Source organism: Mesocricetus auratus, unplaced genomic scaffold (genome assembly GCF_017639785.1).
Source record: "Mesocricetus auratus isolate SY011 unplaced genomic scaffold, BCM_Maur_2.0 Super-Scaffold_2245, whole genome shotgun sequence".
Lineage (NCBI taxonomy): Eukaryota > Metazoa > Chordata > Mammalia > Rodentia > Cricetidae > Mesocricetus > Mesocricetus auratus.
This window is the reverse complement of record NW_024429180.1, coordinates 2,397,398-2,411,905: the sequence shown is the minus strand read 5'-3', so window position 1 is coordinate 2,411,905 and position 14,508 is coordinate 2,397,398. Positions and strand designations below refer to the sequence as shown.

Below are 14,508 nucleotides of genomic sequence, written 5' to 3'. Positions count from 1 at the left end.
CGCACAAGCGTGGGGTGGAGTTATTCTCCCGAGCGCGGGCTCTGGACTGATGGCTGCACCACCGGGAAAAAGTTACTTTCTTCCCTAGCAACCACTAACTGCCCGCAACTCCTAGGCTGGGCTGGGGGTCTGTGAGCCCCGCCCCCTCTGCCCTGGACGTTGTGACCCTGCTGCCGTGAGCTCCTGAGGACAGTCCTCACAGTCCTCCTTGTTTGACCGGGTCCTTTGACACCACACTCACCCTAAAATCAGTAAAGGAGCCTGTCCCCAGTCCTGATGACCTCCGTCTGCTCCCTGAGCTTTACATGGTGGAAGGTGACTCCCACAAACTGTCCTCTGATGCCCACACATAACGCCATGGCACGCGCACACGGATAAATAAATGTAGTGATCTTGGAGACCCTAAATAAGATTTTAGTTGGCAAATCATGAAATCTTGTCATATTTACTTGTTTGGGGTTTTTTGTTTGTCTGTAAATCAAAGGGGGAAAGACAATTTCAAATTGGACTTAAACCCTGTCAGGTAATACCACACAAATGAGTTAAACATGCTGAAACAAACCCAAGCTGACAACAGGTGAATTTGCTCTTCCTTTCCCGGTCATGACTGACTTCATTTTAGTCAGCCCGCAGTTACCACGTGGCGTGGAGCTTGCCCTCTCCAGTGGGAGCCTGCCATGTCCTAAGTCAAAGACTGGGGGGCTCTGGCAGGGATGTAAATAACGGGGACCCCCTGTTTACCCACTGGGAAGAAAAATAACCTCACGCCCACAGGGGACTGTCCTGCAGGGCGGGGGGGGGGCTGCTCTAACAGGTAACCAGTGCTGCTTATAACAGAGAGGCAGAGGGGCAGCCCTGTCCCTGCTTGTCACATCAGGGTGTGCATGGGGGCGATCGCAGAGGGGTCAGCCAGCTGTGGGCCGGGTGGAGCCACTATCCGGCGGGCATGTCGACCTAGAGGCATCAGAATTTGGGAAGTTAAAAACCCAAAACACCATTTGTTTTTGACACTCTCAGCTAAAGGGAAGTTAAAGAAAACCACAGGCTTTGTTGAGCAAACCAAGCAGTTATCACTGAAGGTGCTGCTGTGAATCACTGTGTGTCTGTCCCCGTTGACTTGTGTCACAGGAGGTGAGTTGGGGCTGGAGAACTGAGGTGCCTCTTGGAATGAAAATTACCCTGAGATAGGGAAATGTGAACAGGTCATCAAAGTTATTTGAAAGTAAAAGTGTGTTTTTAAAAAGGAAAAACTAGGAAAGAATTGTCTCTGTTTGTAGGTTTCCTCCTTCCCTCCCTCCCTCCCTCCCTCCCTCCCTCCCTCCCTCCCTCCCTCCCTCCCTCCCTCCCTCCCTCGCGGTGTGGTCTGTTTTCTGAAGAACCCGTGGGAGGAAAAAGCGCAGTCTACCTGTTGTCAGCCGACAGTGACGGTGCCCTTTGCCGGCTGAAGTTCCTATCTTGTGTTCCCTCCCTTGGGTCAGCTAGCCACAAGGCTCCCTCATGTCACAGGAGGCTGAGTAGGCCGCTGACGCCTGTGCCTGCGGTGGTCCGTGATGGAAGGCAGCTGACCAGAGTCACAGTCTGCTCCTGGTGGGAGGGGACTGGGCACAAATGCACACTCAACCCAGGGAGGAGGAGAGAGGAGGCTCCCTCGGGCACCCTGTAGATTCTGTTGTCTCGGGTGCCCTCACCTAGGTCGCAGAAAATAAGCATCAGATATTCCACTGGGGGAACCTTAATGTAACAGCTGAAAAGGAGCTGGTGTGGCCCCCTGTGCCTCTGACACCTGCACTCTGGAGGCTGAGGTACAGGATCGCGGCAAGCGTAAGGTCACCTTGGACTACATAGTTTAAGACCAGCTAGGGCTGTGTATCGAAACCTTGTCTCAAAAAATAGGGTAGATAGGTAGTTAGGTAGATGATAGATAGACAGACAGACAGACAGACAGCTGAGTTGGGCATTAAGCACCTGTGGTTACATTCTAAACGAAGCTGAGCAAAGGGTGGGTTAGAATTTGGACTAGAACCTTCACTGCACGTAAGCTGGTACTTTGCAGTGGTTTTAGACAGTGCCCTCTACGGTGGCAGCGCGAGAGGAAGGTGCCCAGTGGGCTGTGGGAGACGGCAAAGTTGGAGGAAAGGCTTTCCAGAAACCCCCACGGGCCATCTTGTAAGTTTCCCGTCCAGATTGCTATCGTGTCTGGCGGTGACTCTGCGTCAGCTGGAAAATGCGCCCACCCCCACCCATCCAGCGTGTCCTTTGGAGAGCTCTGGGAGTCTTTATGCCTCCCCTGTTCTGCCCATCAGTTCCCTGAGGAGCTCACGTCACTGAGCCCTCATCTAACCCACGCTGGGCCACAGTGTATGTCAAGCTCTCCCGTTGGCGGGAGGAGACTGACCCGGCCACAGACATTGGTGAGGTCATCGCCTGTCAGGGAAACCAAATAGCAAGCGGGTTGCCACGCACCCCCTTTACTGTAGCTCCACGGGGCAGGTCCTTAAAGGTCTCTCTGCTAAGCCTACACCAGGCTGTCAGCAGTGAAAGCCCTAGACACACTTGTATTCTCAGCCCTGAAAAAATACATAAGTATGGAAGCCAGTTCTGGTCACAGAGTCTCAAGCACCAAGCTTCCTGCTCATCTTGAGCAGTAGAACACTCCTCAGTGAAGAGGAGTGAAAAACCTGGCTCAGTTGTCAAATAAGCACTGGCGGGCACGTGGTTGTTAGCATCTGAGAAAGGGTGATCGTGGGAGATTGCCCACAAAGAAAGCCTTCATTCTCATGCCAGACGTTGCTTACGCGGCAGCTTGGCATTCCGGACCCAAGGGTTCCCACCTCTATCAGCTCAGGGTCACGACCTGCCAGCCCCTGAGACTGCTGCCTGCCCACAGCATATAGACCCTGCTCCTGGCCAGACACAAAATCACAAATGATCTACAGCAGCGCCTGAGGCACTTAGGGTGTTGAGATTAGAGAAGAAGCAGCCCAGTGGTTGGAAGCATTGGAAGCACGTTCATAGACAACGCTCGAAAGGGAAGTGGAACCATCCAACCACTGACAGCGCTCCTCAGCCAGAAATAATCGCAAAGAGCCTCCCTTAAGCTATTGTTGGAAGCCCCGGCTGAAATAACTAATCAGACTGCTTACATCAGGGAGGTTTTTCCCTCCGATGACTTGTGTCCCAAGAGCCCTCCCAGCCCTTGCCACGCAAGCTGATGGGAACCAGAGAGGGTGGGCTGTCACGCTCACCGTTAAAGGCCCCAACGGAGGAGAGAGTGACCTTAGGAAACTGAATGGCAAATTTGGTATCTGACAGCATGAACCAGATTAGTACTGGGTGACGTGTAAATGTCAGAAAAACCTCTGTGGTCTGAGGATACCAAAATAACCCCGTTGACACAAGATGTCGCAGAAAGGTATGACATCGCATCTCTGCAGAGATAGGGTATCAGTCTGTGGAATGGAGGTACGACATCGCATCACTATAGAGATAGGGCATCAGTCTGTGGAATGGATAATAGCAATAAAATGACATGGGTTTGAACCTGGCTAAGCATGCTGAACATAAGTTTCTCATGGGCTCAGGGCTCTATCTTTGATCTGACCTGTTTAAATGATGCCATCAGTAGTGATTCAAAGGAACCTTAGGGGTTTGCTAAGCATTCTCAGGATACAGATTTGAGAAGGGTGATTGATGACAGCATCAAAAGTAACTCCTTTGGGCTGACTGGAAAGCAGACAGAGATACACAGTCAACTTACCTAGAAGGCCACTGTGGGATTTGAGAAACCTAACCTGAGTGTGTCAGGTGAAAATTCTCAAGTTTTTAGCATATTCACATGATGTAACTCTCTACATAAGTGTATACATACATACCCATATGCACAAACATGAGACCACACACACACACACACACACACTGGTCCGCCCACACCCATGGAGTTGCTCTGGGTACCATTACCATGTTTTCAAGATGTCATGAAATGAGAAAATGAGGACTGGGTTAGAAAGCATGGCGTTAACGGTTTAACGTGACTTTCCAATACAAGCTCGTGCGTTACAGCTTCAGTACCTAGTCGGTGGCAGTTTCTGTGGGTCCTAGAAATTTTAGGGAGTGGGTCCTCGGGTGTCTTGTCCCTGCCCCTTCCCCCGCCCGGTCTCATCCTGTCTCCCGCCTGCCACACGTGTTCCTGCTCAGGCCCATGGCGGCAGAGTGACCATGGGCTGGACCTTTAGAACCGTGAGCCGCAGTAGCCCTGTCCCTCTCTAAGCTTTTCTATCACGTGTTCTGGGCACACTGACCAAAAAAAAAAAAAAGCTAATTTAGCCCTAAACGTAGTGCCGCCGCTGTAACTACCCCCCGAGTGTGGGGAGCTGGGCTGTGGGAAGACTTTGGAAGTTTGGGCCGGAGAAAGCCTGGGATTCTGTGCGTGGAGCTTAACGGACGACTCTGGGGGACACGCAGATCAGAATGCCCACGGGAGCACAGGGAAGGCGGGGGACTGTTGGAAATCAGGAAATGCATGCTACATTTTTTTGGGAGATAATTTGTCTGAATTCTTCTTCCAAGTCTTAAAACTTTGAAGCTAAGTTTTAAAGCAACTATTTTGGTGGAGGAAATTTCAATATAGCATGGCACTCTGACTGAAACCTGGCTTTTTCTGCCTGCTTCTTAACTGCGTTTGCAGTGAGAATTGGGAACAAAAGGCTGAGCAGAAGGGTTTGAAAACTGTATAGTCTGGCCTAAAAAGTAGTGTGGAAAGTTGTATACATAAAGAAATGGGTGGCATTGTCAGAGGAGCCAAGCTCTGTTTACTGGGTCAGTAAGAGGCATGCCTTAAGAGCATGGGTATTGCACAGGGTGGGGGGGGGGCGTTGTGCAGCACACACCTTTAATCCCAGCACTCAGGAGGTAGGACAGCTAGGGCTGTTACAGAGAAACCCTGTCTCCTCACAAACAAAAACCAAAAAACAAGAAAAGAAAAGAAAAAGAAAACCAAACCCAAAGACCATGTCTATTAGTCAGGGGTCTCTGGAAAAGCAGAACTTATAGAATATATATCTATATCTATACACACATGTACATATTGATGTGTTGGTATATATATATATGTGTGTGTGTGTGTGATATATGTGTGTGATGTATACAGTGACTCTGTGTGTGTGTGTACATATATATGGGCAGATTTATTAGAATGACTTACAAACTTGGGTCCAGATAATCCAGCAATGTCTGATTACCTACAGAAGGTTCAAAAATGCGGTATATGTTTAGTCCATGAGGCTGGGTGTCTCAGCTAGTCTTCAGAAAATGCAGGAATCCCAAGGAAGTAGGCCCTCATGCCAGAGAAGGAATAGACTTGCTAGCTAGAGCGAGGGCAAGCAGGCAGAGAGAGAGCTAGCTGCCTTCTTCCGTATCCTTTATACGGGCTGCAGACAGAAGGTGTGGCCCAGATTAAAGGTGGATCTTCCCACCCCAGGGATCGGGTTTAAACATTTATCTGGATCTTCCCACCCCAGAGATCGGGTTTAAACATTTATCTTCCCGCGTCAAAGATCTGGGTTAGAAGTGACCCTCCCACTTCACTTCAATGACTGGTGCGCCCAGTCTTTCGGGTTTTAGTTAATTACAGATGTAGTCAAGTTGACGACCAAGAGCAGCCATCACAGTGTGGAAGGTACTGGCCAGACCCAACCACAGCTGTCCAGGATGTAAAACTGAAAACCCATTTAAAAGACTTTGTGGTGGTTTGAATGAAAAAGACCCCCATAGGCTGAAAGGCACTTTGAGGAGGTGTGGCCTTGTTGGAGTGGGTGTGGCCTTGTTGGAGGAGGTGTGTCGGTAGGGGTGGGCTTTGAGGTCTCATATATGCTGCCTGCTGTTCCAGATGTTGACCTCTCAGCTGTTTCTCTAGCTCCAACCACATCTGCCCGCGTGCCACCATGTTCTGCCATGATGATAACGGACCAACCCTCTGAAACTGTAAGCCAGCTCCAATGAAATGTTTTCTAAGAGCTGCTGTGGCCATGGTGTCTCTTCACAGCGGAACACTGGCTAAGGCAGGGGTGGATTTTTTTTAATGGAGTCTCATGTATCCCAGGCTGGCCTCAGATTCCTTATGCAGTCAAGGGCGGTTTGAATTCCTGATGTTCCTGCCTCCGTCTCCTAAGTTACTAGGGTTATAGCTGTGTACCATCATGTTGTGCAATGCTAGGAATTAACTCCAGGGCCTTCGTGTCTTCCAGGCAAACACTGACTAGCTGAGCCATGTGGCTAGCTTGAATACAAATGTCCACGACAGGTTCCTGTGTTAAAGCCTGGCTAGTGACATTGGGTCCGTTGTGTAAACCTGGGAAGTGAGACCTGTCTGGAGGAAGTAGGCCGCTAGGGCGGGTCCTTGGGATGCCCTGTCCCTGGTGCCCGACCGACTGCCCCTTTCTCTGTTTTCTCTCCTGCCACGATAGAAGCTGCCCCTCAGTGTTGTCTCCACCATGAGGGGCGGAAGTCACGCGTCTCAAGTTGTTCTCTCATAACATGAGTCTGTAGAACTAGGGACTTCTAGTCTGGGATCTTTCTAGCCAAGGAGACACGGGAAGGGCAGGTGCCTCAAAGTCACAGGGGTGTGGAAGAGTCGTCAGGCCAGCAGGAAAGGGAAGAGCCAGCAGAGAGAAGCAAAGGGAGGAAGGAGAGCCGCCATCATGGAGGATAGTTCTGTCCACACGGGCAGAACTTCCATCTGGACCTACAGAGCTGGCCTCCTGTCCTGCTGCTCCCACGAGCAAAGAGCCTGGAAGCTAAAAGCTGGCCTTGTTCTCCCCACGCCAAGGGGGCTGAGCCGTATGCCACCCATGCCACCACCTCCATCATCAGTGCACGTGGGCCTGCCCACGTAGCACAGGCTGACCCTTACAGAATCGGTCCCCTGTGTTGTTCAGACCGCAGCCACAGTCGGAAATGCAGCCGATGTGTGCATCCCAGACAGGGGATCTGGGAACGGAAGCCGCAGGGCAAACGCCTCCTACTGCAATCCAAAATCCCACTCAACCCCACTAAGTGCTCATGACCGTGACTGAGCTGAATGGCGCCTTCTGTGTGAGCAACACGTGCTGAGAAGCTTTTTGAGACAGAGGGATGGAATCCTATGTCCTGTGTAGCCTGGGTTGGCCTGTGATGGGGTGGACTTGAACTCCTGCCTCTGGCTCACGGGTGCTATAACTGCACCCAGCCTGAACTCTTTGCTTACCTGGGCAAGCGGCTTATGGATACATTTGGGGGTACCACCTGTCTCTGGCACCGGAGACTGCCCGTGAACAAAGTACTCACACAACCAAGATTTGTGGTCTGTGCAAGCCTGGTGCTTCCTGCCCCCAGCGGCTTTAGGTTACTCTGTTTCTCAGTTACTGCCCCTGCCGCAGATCTCCTTGCTGCCTACAGAAGCCCCAGGCTTCCAGCAGGACTCAGCACGGATGGCCTCTGCAGAAGAGCCCGGAGTGCCTGCAGGCAAGAAACTGGCCGTGCCAGCAGCCGGGTGCGCTGTGACCGTCAGAGCTGCAGCATCGGCAGTAAGGCTGCAGTGATGCACTCGTCGGCACGCGTCTGCGCACGAGCACTGTTCCGCACCCTTCCTCCGGGATCACACTCGACACAGGAGTGTGGCCAGCGACCTCAGGCCGTTTACACAGCCTGGCCCCAGTGTACCCCGCTGCACCAGGACCTCGGAAGCCCTGTTTTGTTGTCTTGTCTTGTGTAATGACTAATTTTGATCATTAGCATGGTTGGATTAGGAGCGTTAACAGGGTGCCCCTCTGGGCGTGTCTTCACTCATGTTTCCAGGGGCTTAACTGAGGAGGGAACTGCTTACATCCACCCTGATGTAAGCAGGACCCTCCCGTGGCTGGGTTCCCAGACTGGACAAAGCGGGCAGAGGAAGATGCCCCTGAGCCCGGCATTCCACTTTCCCCGGCTCCTAGTCCACTGGACATGAGGACTGCACCATGCCGTCCCCACCTCGGTGGCCTGTGCCCTCTCCCATAAGTCACTTTCCGTCAGGCGCTCAATCACAACACCAAGGAAAGTAGCTAAGGATCATGAGATTTTTCCTGTGCTATGGGCAAGCACTTGAAAGGTTTGCCTTTAGTCATTTTGTTGATTATTTAGGAGAGAGAGACAGAGAGAGGGAGAGAGAGAGGGAGGGAGAGAGAGAGACAGAGAGAGAGCGAGAGAGACAGAGAGAGAGCGAGCGCACAGGAGCGCACCAGAGGAGAGGACAACCCTGGCTATGACCCTTGGAGTTCATCCACTATAACATTTTCACATGGTGTCGGGGAGCTGCGGGAGCCCTGTGCCTGCCAGGCAAATGATTTATCAGCTGATCCTTCCTCTCAGTATCTTTGTTTCATTTTTTTGAGACAGGGTCTTATGTAGCCCAGGCCAGACTCAAACTCATTCTGGAGCCCAGGATAACTTTGAACTCCTGGTGCTCTTGCTGCCGCCTTCCAACTGCTTGCTCTACTAGATGGACACTTCATAGTCTCTTATTACCAGATTTGACCTGGGAGTAGGAACTCACTGATTCTGGTCATTTTAGAAGCTTTCAGCTTTCCCACAAAGTCATGTAAAAAAAAAGTGCGAGCTGAATTCAGGATGAGCTTAGTGTGGCTGGCCCTCAGTTTTCTGCTCTTTTTGCAGGTTGCCCGGCTCATGGAGATGGGATTTTCCAGAGTGGATGCCTTGGAGGCCCTGAGGGCCTCAAACAACGACCTCAACGTGGCCACCAACTTCCTGCTGCAGCACTGACATTCAGCCCGGCTGTGGAGCGACAGTGCTGTGTCCCTGCCACCACACCAGCCTGAGGACCAAGCAGACTCCAGTGCACACGGCCTCAAGAGGAAAGGTGGTCCCCGCCATACACTGTCCGTAGCTCCAAGATGGTTACCATTGTAGTATCAGATACGTTTGCCATTAAATTAGCATGTATTTTCTATCTTTATTTTTTTACTGGGCCTTTCTCAGTTTGGAGAAGCGTCACTCCTAACATGTTTGTGTGCATGGCAGTCGCAGGTTTCCGCGGCCGTTTTATAGCACGCAGACGGGCGACTGTCAGGATGCTCGCGTGAGCAGGCTGCTTGTCCTGGTCTCAGTAGAGGGGGGGCGGGTCACGTGACCTCCGACAGGATGTGTCACACTGCTCGGTGTGGACTGTTGTTTCCCTTCCTTTCTCGTTCACATCCCAGTGGCTGTCCTGCGCACACTCCCCACACGCTGGGCGTGTCCTCCAGGCCTCGGGGAGGGAGGAAGCAGGAGACAACCCTCCCGTACCCCCCCCACCCCGCCTAGGGACTCTGTCCCAACTCCTCCCTGCTTTCAGTAAAGATGACAGTCCAGTGCCAACTTGAGGGTCTGGAACGCTGCGCAGTATTGTAAGTGGGGTTCACTTTGCTCAGAGTGCCCTACCGTGGCCGTCAGGCTGAGGGGTGAGGTGAGCAAGAGAACAGCCGCTTTCTAGACCTTGTGCGGCCTGTGCAGAGAGCTCAGGGCGGGCTGGCGTGCTCAGCCCCAGAAGAGGAGAGGAGAGCAGAGCCACTTACCCCGGCCTGCCCCACTGGGCTAACCTGCTGGCCCTTAGCACACACCGCCAGCTCTCCTGGCGGCAGATTCCCTGGCCCCGTCCTCGCCCCCTTGTGGGGGGGTAGGGCAATACCCACTGCGGGACACAGTCAGGGAGGTTTAGGCCGGAGGCAGCCCACCGTGAGCAAGAACAGTTCTAGGAGTTGACTGTGCTATAGGCAAACTGCACTGGGCGTGTCCTGGGGTCGTGTTCTGCAAAATGAGCAGCAATGTGTCAAATTGATGCAAATTTAGGGGTGTGATACTTACAATAAAGTTTTTATGGGTTTTACTTTTCAGTCATTTTTATTTGCCGTCCCTAAGTAAAGCTTTATTCTAGGCAATGCCACCAAAAAGGAAAATGGAGCCAGACTAACCAGGTTTCTTGAGAAGGCTGAGGGCCTGTGCAGTGAGTGTTCCCTTCTGTCTCTGCAACGCATTGTCACCATGGGCAACGCTGACTGCTGTCACTGCACCGAAGCCTGGGACCCTGCCGCTCAGAGCAGGGTTAGGTGGCTCTGCAAGCCTAGCTGTTGCCACCCACCAGCTCAGTCTGTGAGGACAGTGGCTAGGGCCGTGTGAAGGCAGAGTGTAAAGTGGGACACTCGGAGACCCAACCTCCATTAGCTGCTGAGACGGGGAGCCACGGTCCACATAGACACTCACACACACGCACGCACGCACGCACGCACACACTCACATACACACTCACACACACGCACACACACGCACACACGCGCACACACACGCACGCGCACACACACTCACATGCACTCACATACACGCACACACTCTCACATACACTCATACACACATACATTCATATTCACACACTCACATGCACTTGCACACACATACACTCTCACACTCACACACTCACATACACACTCATTTTGCACACACATACACTCTCACACTCACACACATTCATACACACACGCAGACATACACACAGTCAAATGCACTCACACACATACATTCATACTCACACACATACACTCAGACACATTCATACACACAGACATTCACACGCAGACACACACATGCATTCACACTCACACTCACATACACGCATTTTCATATTCACACTCACATGCACTCACACACACATACACTCTCACACTCACATACATTCATACACACGCAGTCACATACACTCACACACATACATTCATACATACACACTCACGCACGCGCACACACACACACACACGAACAGTCATTTGGTTTCCTCACCTCCCTCAGTTACCCATCAAGGAAAAGCAAGCCTTTCCCACAGCTGCAGCCTCACTGCTAAGGGCTCCCTGCTAACTGGGACTGTGTTTCAGAGAGATCCCGTCCTGCCCCAAGAACCCTCCATTTTGGTCCTGCAGAGGGTTGACAGCCAATGACATCCCCTGCTGAGAGTCAGTCGGCGCAGCTGCCAGACACTCATCTCCCGTTATCGCCACCTTTCAGGTTCTCACTCATGCTCAGCCTGCCTTGTACTCCTGTCCCACGCTCTGCCCTAGGGTGCCACTCCTGCCCCGCTCCTGCCTCCCGCACATGGCGGTGGCGGCGAGTGCAGCCTTCCCTGGCGGGACTTTGAATGCCTGAGAGCATCTCCACCTGGTCAAGATACCTGGAAATCTTTGGGGTCCACGGCACCCCCAGAGGGAGGCCTCAGTTGGTGATGCCTGCCACAGGGAAGCATCGATTGGCAAGCTATTTGACTGGGCCTAGAAAACAAGGCTGTTGACTTTGTGCAGATGGTAACAGGTTGCCCGTTTTCAGGCAAACACATTCCAGACTGAGATAGGAAAGGAGTGGGGGAAAGTTATCCACAGTGAATGAATACATCCTTCTCTGGCTGTACCAACTGCTTGGTGCTGTTGACAAAACAGCTGTCGAGAGCAGCTTCCGTGTGTTCTGCCTCTCGGTTTGGGGAGAGGAAGGCACGGTTGTAGGAGCAGAGGGCAGCTGGTTATGCTGCCTGGTTGCCTTCAGGAAACGGCGGCGGAAAGCTGGTGCTTAGCTCCCTCTGCTTTTCCCAGCCCAGAGGCGTTCCCACGATGATTCCAAATCTGCACACGTCACCAAGGAAAATTGGCTATCATGACAGCTAAGAAAACTCCGAGGTCCCAGTTTAACCAGACAGCATAGGATTAGAAAACAGCAACTTGGGGGCAAACCGAACACAAAACAGTTAGCACCAGTGTCACCTAGAGTGTTTTCTTGTTAGCACATGTCATCAAGAATGCTTTCTAGGTCTCCCGGTTTATGTGCCCACAGTTGTTGTTAAATTGAATGGAAGTATTTGAAATCATAAACCAGCGTTACACGGCTAGCGAATGGTGTATCGTTTGTGAGATTACTTTCATTCGGGGCCCCTGACACATGCAGTGTTTTAGGAATGGAGGCGCAGACCCAGAACGTTGGGCTAAGATTGGTCCCAAAGAAAATTTTAGTTCTGAAACTGAAATCCTAGGTGAGGGGAGCTAGAATCAGGTGAGTTTATGAAACTCCTTGAGAGAGCTTTGTCCAGCAGAGAGCCAATCCCGATGGCGAGATTTTGACACCACCCTCACCCAGTAGGGATAGGGACCAAGGCAGAGACTGGGCTAGAGTTGCTTCCTTAGGAGAGATTGCCTGCTAGATTCGGGATACCGTGCGGAGAGAGGTGAGCTGCAGAGCTGGGCTGGTCAGGGACAGGCAGTGTGAGAAGCAGGTAATGGCGTCCCAGCACTAGGAACTCTGGGGGAGGCTGGGGTCAGCAGAGGGCAGCCCCTGTTGGGCAGGTAGGGGAGTCTAAAGGACAAAGGGGAAGACCCAGGCAAGGGGGGGCAGCATGGTGGCAGCAGCTCCTGGGGGCAAGAGCTGGCCTGTGAGGGAAGCCAGGCAGTAGGGGTGCAGAAGTGGGAGGGAGAAAGGGTCACACAGACTTTAAGATCCAGGCCCAAAAGTGGTATCAGGAGGAACAGGGGTGGGGCGTGGGGGGTGGAGTCCTTTGTCTCCAGAGCTACAGAGAGGAGGGGAGCTAGAATGAAGCATACACTGGGAGGCTGGTGCAGGGCTGTAACCCCAGTGCTGGGGAGGCTGGGGAGGCTTGCCCCAAGCTGGGGTGGGGGGTGGGGGGGGATCCTGGGCTACAGAATGAATCCCAGGCAAGCCTGGGCTAGAGTGAGACCCTGAGTCAGGAAATGGAGGGAGGGAGGGGCAGGGAGGGAGGGAGGGAGGGAGGGAGGGAAATTGGAAAGGCTCCTTACATTTCCTATTTCGCAGGGAAGAGGCCCTGGGAACCTGAGGAGAACATGGAGGAAAGCCCAGGGACCCATGCTGTCAATCAACTCTAGCGCCCTAGTCTGGCACTGTGGTCTGGAAGTTTCAAAGGCCTTAGCGATTCCGGGAGTTCTAAGAAACTTCCAAGGATGTTCTGAGCTACTCGGGAGTTTGAGGAAACATGGGCTGAGAGGGAGAAGGGGAGCCCCGACCCTTGAGGAGTGTGGGAGATGGGGGTCCCACAGACATCCCCTCAACCAAGCACCTGTTTTTCTAGGTCCCCGGAGGTGCAGGCTGGCCCTTACCCAAATGCTTGATGACTCTGAGGAGCTGTCTCCAGCTGAGCTGACCCAGACACTCCAGGGCCACCACCTTTACCAGAGCAAAGTGTAGTGGTGCCCCACTGCAGAGGCTCCTAGGAGCCATAGTGACACACACACACACACACACACACACACACACACACACACACACACTATGGTGATGTCTGGTCTCACTTTCAGGTACACAGTGTTTGAGCTAAAAAGGCCTTTCTTATGTGAGCCATGCTTTCCGAGTGAGAAGTCGGGGTCCAGGTGGGCAAAGGGAGCCTGGTCAGCTAGCTTGAGGCTGGGGTCTGCTCCCCCGCAGCCTTGCCTTCCTGAGCCCCTCCCCGGCTGCCCCGCCCTCACCACAGCCATGCCACTCCCTTCTGCTGGCGCATACGTGAGTAAAAGAAAGGACCTCCTTGGGGACTGTCTCCACGCTCACCCATACCAGGCCTGAGAGCAATGCAGGCCCTCTGTGCTGGCCCTCAGCTGGCTGAGGGCACCCCAGGGGAGCAAGGCCACCTGTCATCCCATGAGGCCAGTGTCTTTCTAAACCCATTAGCCCGCGCGCAGCAAGTGTCCCCGGCACTGCCGTCACACAGCTCTGTAAGTACGGTAGCGAACTAGGTGGCAGGTGTTCTCCTAGGATGACGTCCCTGACTTCCTAACTAGGGTTGAAGGCTATGCAAGGTCTCAAGATTGGCGCTGAGTATACATTTGACCTGCTGGGAACATTCCTTCCCTGGGGAAATGTGAACAACATCCACCCCGTCCCGCTAATGTCTCAACAACAAACCAAAGTACAGTTCTACTGAAGGCACCCTAGGGAACCAAGGAGTTTGTTACAGAGCAGGGATGAGGGGTTACTGACGAAAAGTGTGACAGGAGTTACTGAGAGTCGCTCCACAGAAAGTCTTCACCCAGCATGAGCGGATGGCTAACCCTTAGGGGTACCGACGAAGGCTCCTTACCCTGTCCTTAGAGCCTGTAGCCTATATTCTTCCATAAGGCATGTGCCATTAGGGCAGAACTAAACACAAATGGCTGGCTGGGAGGGGTGGCCAGAGAGGTGAGGGTCCAACAACCTTCCCTGCCCGCTCCTTCTCGGGAGAGAGTCGGAGGTTCACAGCCCAGGATCTGACGGACGCTTTCAAGCAGACACAGCTGATCTCATGAAGTTTAGCTCAGAAGATACTCCCTTACGAAGGCTCCTGTAAAGGTGGCCATTTGGTACCTCGGGACAGAGGACTGGTGTGCACATTCAGGACTTGAGGCAGATGGTATCAAGACCAGTAAGTCTTTGCGATCCCCTGAACGTTGGCCAGGAACAAACCCTAGG

General features: G+C 52.7%; 1 protein-coding gene across 2 annotated transcripts in view; it reads left to right on the top strand.

Moving 5' to 3' along the window:
- Positions 1–9,895, top strand: part of Ubac2 (UBA domain containing 2) — a 157,694-nt gene extending 147,799 nt beyond the window's left edge. For both annotated transcript variants that reach the window (XM_013120115.3, XM_005079428.4), the window contains one exon: positions 8,686–9,895. In XM_013120115.3, coding sequence (XP_012975569.1) covers positions 8,686–8,793 — 108 coding nt within the window. In that variant the 3' untranslated portion in view covers positions 8,794–9,895. The remainder of the gene's footprint in view (positions 1–8,685) is intronic.
- The last annotated feature ends 4,613 nt before the right edge of the window (positions 9,896–14,508 follow it).